Source organism: Chiloscyllium plagiosum, unplaced genomic scaffold (assembly GCF_037043375.1).
Source record: "Chiloscyllium plagiosum isolate Xiang-an unplaced genomic scaffold, Cpla_swu_hap1 HiC_scaffold_27, whole genome shotgun sequence".
Classification (NCBI taxonomy): Eukaryota; Metazoa; Chordata; class Chondrichthyes; order Orectolobiformes; family Hemiscylliidae; genus Chiloscyllium; species Chiloscyllium plagiosum.
Genome location: NW_028270165.1, coordinates 71414265 through 71420350, shown reverse-complemented (window position 1 = coordinate 71420350; position 6086 = coordinate 71414265). Strand labels below are relative to the sequence as shown.

Sequence of the window (6086 nt, the reverse complement as noted above, 5' to 3'; positions counted from 1 at the left end):
TTTAAACTCTTGTCCATCGCCGTGTTGTCAGGTGATTAAATTGACTTTGTTGTTCAAACAAATAACAAAGAACTGCATTTACTAGATACCTGAAAGAAAAGTGAAATTACCTGGAGAAACTCAGCCAGCCTGGTAGTACCCGTGAAGAAAAAAAAAACAAAATCAACATTTCAGTGCCATATCAATAACCGTTTTTCAGAATCTTGTTCATAGTCATGGCACGAATTGAGGATCCCACGAGCTTAAAAGTGGTCCAATTGAAGAATGAAACAGCTCCAAGTTCCCTGGCTGTCACCTGATGCCTTTGCCAGTAATGAACCAATGAGCAGAGATCCGGAAATTACTCAATTGTTCCCAACTCTTCACGAAAACAATTTTAATTTCGTCCAGTTCTGCTCATGTTCAACGTGATATCTCAGCAAACATGCCGTCTCGAACTCTCTGCTCATTACTCACGGTTGCAGCTCTTCTAACCGGTAGGTCCACAGCTTGTGGAACATTATGCGTCAGCTGTTTGCCGGGGTACACATTGATTTGCGGTGTCCTGGCATCACAGAGGCAGGAACACATTTTCCACAGATGAAAATAATCTGGGTCTAAACGTGTCCCAACTCAGCAAAGATTGGAAGAAATTAGCGACTGTACTTGCAAAATGACAGTGGAAGAGTTAGGCTGGGAATCCACACAGGACTGAAGCGACCTGAAATGACGGGACAAAGGCCGGACTTTTAAACTAACCGACTGTTTCCAGGTGTCCCCTTGGAAGGGAAATGGGAAATCATCTCGTTAAACGCGTGGCCTGTGTTTCTTTTTTTAAAAAACCTTTTTATTTCATATGTCAAAATCTTGTTGGTCCCAGTGGCTGAGTTGTACGAGTTGGATTCTTTTCCAGCTTCCCTGCCTCTTCTTTCTCTGTTTACTGATCAAGGTGAACGGGCTGCATTTGGGCAATAAGAATCATGAATCAACTTTTAAAATTTACTCTCTTACAGGGCGCTGTTATGCAGATTCTGTCTCACAAAGACCCGCCGCAATCGCAGTGAATGAGGGGGATGATGTCCTGTTATTCTGTAATTACACTGCTAAAAGAACCAGTGATCCTTACCTCTTCTGGTACCGGCAGCATTCCAGCGGCTCCATGGAATATCTCCTAAAGAGAAACCAATATATCAGCACCACAGACAGACTTCCAGGAGACCGTTTTTCCTCGAAGTTGGATCATGTGAACCGCACGATCCAGCTGAATATGTTGAAAACAGAACTTCCAGACTCTGCAGTGTATTACTGCGCACTGAACCCCACAGAGACTCGGAACTGGGCTGACCCCGGACAAAAACTGTCAGAGAGCAATTGAACATGATAGCATGTCAAGGAAACATTGAGATCAGGGGCGGCTCTGAAGTGATACCCGCATTCAGACTGATATCACTGATAAAGTTTTCGAACAGAAAACTTTAATGATTAATAATCTACTATTAATATGAACTAATACTTTTAGTTCAATATATTGCATATAAATAATTTGTTTTGTGTGTTTTGAGATGTCCCAAACTATTTCACTGTTCCAGTGATGTTGTAGTGCAGAAAATGCAGGAAAAGGTTTCGGTAGAACAGAATTCTCCAGCGACATAGGGAATAGCAGAACTCATTTGAGATACAATAACCTGTCACGTATTTCTAATAATCAAACACTCGTGCAACGAGAACAGCATCAACCACATTGCGGGTTTTTCAGTATTGCCCTGTTATGTCTATATTTGCAACTGCAGAATGGTGAACGATAGGTTCTGTGATCAAGTGTCACGCAGACTTGGTTCACATATGAATAGGAAAGGGGTTTCTAATTTATATCTTAACAATAATAACCAATCAAAAACATATTGTGATGACTGACTCGTGACTGTGAGCCGTCCAGTCACGTGAAGCTTCTGCGGTCAGTCTGGATGGAACTGAGAATTTTTCATCCTTCATGTAAGGTTTCCTTCTTTGCCAGCGGGTCACTTCGAGAAATTTATGTCCTATAAAGACCGATGGGCTCCTTCTCATCCTCTGGCGACAATTGAGAATTACATGAACCCATTTTGAAACTGAGTCATGAAAGAGACATTCCTGATTCTGGAATAAGGACGCTTGTGGGACTTGGCACCATTCTGGAGTTAATACATCCTGCGCAGTCAGAGTAACTCTTCCGTTATAGAAGAGGTGAAACCTGTTTATCAAAAACATGAGCAGACATGCAAGTTCATGGTAACCAGTTGCATGGATAGTTTATGGGAGCGCTCAGTCTTTGTCTCAGTACGCCAATGTGCAGTGATGGAAAACAGTGTCTGACAACTCAGTAACACCAACAGCAATAATGTCATAACTTATTGTTGATTGAGTCAAGACATTGAAGCGACAGTTAGAATCAGTAATAGAAGAATGCAGCACAGAAATAGGCCCACGGGTCCTTCATGTCTGTACGATAGAATGATGAAAATGTTTCTTGTAATTGAACCTTGGCTGAAATGCACTACAGGCATAATGTCCACTTTGTGCATTAAACTTTCTTCGTAAAAGTTATTTGGAATGCTGAACAGTTATGACGATCATCAGAAAACAATTACACAGAAAATACATGTCCATACAGTGAATGATTCCTGTAGTAAAAGCAGAATATATTATCAAAAGGTTTACAAGGATGTGCGAGGGTTGGAGAGTTTGAGCTGTTGTGAGAGGCTGAATAAGCAGGAGCTGTTTCGATTGGAGCTTTGGAGGCTTAGGTGTGACCTTAAAGAGGTGTATAAAATCATTAAGGTCACGGACAGGGCCATGGAATAAGATTCGAAAGTGGGTTGTTGGAAAAGCGTAGCAGGACAGGCATCATCCGAGGAGCAGGAGCATTGGCGTTTCGGGCACAAGCCCTTAATCAAGAATTAGATTGTCTCATTCCTGATAAAGGGCGAGTACCAATAATGTCGATTGTCCCACTCCTAGGACGTTGCATGACTTCTGTGCTTTTCCAGCACCCCACTCTTGAGTCTGATCTCCAGCATCTGCTGATCTCACTTTCTCCTCATTGGATAAGATCACTTCCCCCGGGTGAGGGAGTCCAAATGTGAAGGTTATAGATTTAAGGCGAGAGGGAAAAGAATTAAAAGGGACCAAAGCGGCAACTTTTTCATGCAAAGGGCTGCATGTTTATGGAGTGAGCTCTGCGAGGAGGTGGTGGAGGCTGAAACACTTGCAAAATTTAAAAGAAACCTTGATGAATCTGAAGTGTTTAGAGGGATATGGGCAATATGCTTTTAAATGGAAATCAATTTGTTTGGGATATCTGGTCGTCGTGGACGAATTGGCTCTCTTTCTTTTCTTTATATCTCTGAGACTCTCTGAAAATAATTTGTCCAATTTCTCTGAACGTGGTGAAAAAATTATAACAGGCTGCCACCAGAGGGCAGTAGTAGCATGAAATATAAACATTTACTTATAAAATCAGTGGCAGCGACTCTGGAGGGAACTTGAGAGTGTACCTTTCATGACAATAAACCGAGAGCAGAATTTCATCAATAATCATTAGAGCACAATAGACAATAAGATGTAAAAGCAGAAAGTGGCCATTCAGTCAACCGGGATACTACATTTCAAAGAGAATATGGATGACTTGAAGATATTAAAACCCAATTTTCTGCTTTACTTCCATAACCCTTCACTCTCTTATGGATTAGACGTCTGTCTAAATCGGCATAATGTTAGAGGAATGTTTCGTTTATCCATTCACAACACTAGCTATTCAGAATTCGTGTATAATTATAGTAAGGAGCCGACAATGATATTTCTAGATTTGTCTTCATTGCAAGTGGGTTTAAGTAACACGCCAAGGATTTCATTGCATTTGCAGAAGACATTGTTGAGAGCACACCAATGAGAGCTTCACAGTCATTTCCAGGTGCTAAGCTTTAACTCCATATTATGAGAATATGGGATCAAATACCTCCAGATAGAATGAAGGGTCCATGACATCTAAAACCTAATCTGAGCAACTGGATTGCGATAGCAGTGATGCTACCAAGATGCCACGGACTGCCAATCTGGTAAATGTACCCCCAATTCTATAAGGAAGAGAAACTCATGGATTTTGACTTTGTTACTGTAAAAGAATGATGATAAGATTCGAACTTGGCGTAGTGAGGGTGCTTTGGCTAAGACGTTGTAGTTTCTGGTTCTCCAATAGTTTTGCTGCCTTTGCGGTGATTGTGGAGTTTGTGTGTTCAGAAGGTAATGCTGAAGAAGAAATTGAACACATTTATTGACATAGTAAAACTGAAAACATCAAATTAACATGGGAGCTTGCAGTTCTGATAAATAAGGAATACATTTCTATGACCTCAGTTGCTTGTAAAATAAGTATGATGCGAAGACGTTTTATGATTGCTTCACCTCAAGATCACTGAGCCCACTTTCCTCTTCTGATCGAATTTATCAAACAACAAAGTCTGCTCCTCCCATTTTTATTAATCGGAAAGTAACATGCATACATTTCATTATTGTGTTCAGACCCATAATGAGCAAGTTACTCCGTGTATCGGCTGCATGGATTTGTCATAATCAGTGAAATGCTGTTTTGAATGGGTCTCTGGATCTGAGACGAGAACAACATCACTGATTTTGCTTGTCTCTGTCTCCATCTCCAATTTTCAACGCATTAAGTTCACTACTGAAGGGTCACTAACTTGTTAAACAAGTCGATACTGTTTTGTTTGTTTCTTGCAGTGTACCTCCACTTTCTAATGCTTTTTGTTAAAAGAAAATAGCAATCCTCTTTCATGCATCTTAACCTCTCTACCTGTGATTTTCAATTTTTTTTCTTCAACTTTCTGAGTTAACCATGACTGATTTAACATCTTAGTAGAATCATTCTTCCTCACTGGGATAGCTTTGTTGTCAGTCATGAACCATTTTTTTCCAGTGTCTGCCATTGTTATTGACCACATTATCCAATCTACTCTTTTTTTTTCCGAAGGACGATATTCAACTTGGAACAGTTACTAATGAGTCAATGAGTGTGGCACTTGAACAGTACAGGCGGTCAGGCAGTATCCGTGAAGCAGGAGAATGGACGTTTCAGGCATAAGCCGTTCATCGTTCGCTGGCTCCCCCGATGCTGCCTGACAGACTGTGCTTTTCCAGCAACACACTCTTCGACTTTGACCTCCATTCAGTCAATCTTGTCCTCACCTTGCAGTCCTCACCTTGTCACAGTTAATTATGAACCAAGTTTCTTCACCCCAAACTGAGGGCCAATTTCAGGAATATCATAGTCACTCTTCGCTTGTGTATATATTCAGTGAACCCACTCCTGCCTCACAGGTTTGAAATTCATCAGGGAATGTAGGTGGCGACAAAGAGGAGATGACCTGCTGGTTTTATTGCTGGTCTGTTAATCCAGAGAACCAGATGAATTTCTGGATACACTGGTACTAATCCTGCTCTGGTCGATGGTGAAATGTCAATTTGATAAAAAATAAAACTGAAATTAAGAATCTCATGATAATTATGAATCTATTGTCGATTATCTGAAAAACCCACCTGGTTCACTAATGTCTTGAATGAACGGAAACTGCCATAATTTCCTGGTCTGTCTGACACGTGTCTCAAGACTCACAGAAATGTAGTTCACCCTTAACTACCCTCTGTTCGGGATGGTCAATAAACGCTGCCTGACCTGCGACGTCCTCATGCAGTAAGTAGGTAAAGAAAATAAAGTGTTGTTGTTTGCTCCTGTATTAACAGCCGAAAATGTGTTGATCCTGAGACTGGTTTTCTGGGGAATCCCCAAACCCGTTGATACTCTTCATCCTTCATTCTCACTCTAATATTCATTCTATGGCAGGATTAACGAGAGGCAGCAGAATTACATGGAAGGATAGGATCAGACCGAGACGAGGCCTGGTGGATTCGCCTTTTTCGCTGGTGGGGTCCTTGTATGATCTCAGACGAACTTTATCAGCGTTCAACTGGTGATTGTTGCCGCAATGTGAACGCAACAACAATGCTTTCCTTGCACATTTTCGAATCCTACCAGCTACCTTTCACATCAGCATTTT

At 41.2% G+C, this 6086-nt stretch overlaps 1 gene segment (V, D, J or C); it reads left to right on the top strand.

Annotated features, from left to right (window-relative positions):
• Positions 1-406: 406 nt before the first annotated feature.
• Positions 407-1354, top strand: LOC148144556 (T cell receptor alpha variable 19-like). The segment is given in 2 exon segments: positions 407-476; positions 993-1354. Coding segments are annotated over 2 exon segments (414 nt in total).
• Positions 1355-6086: the final 4732 nt, after the last annotated feature.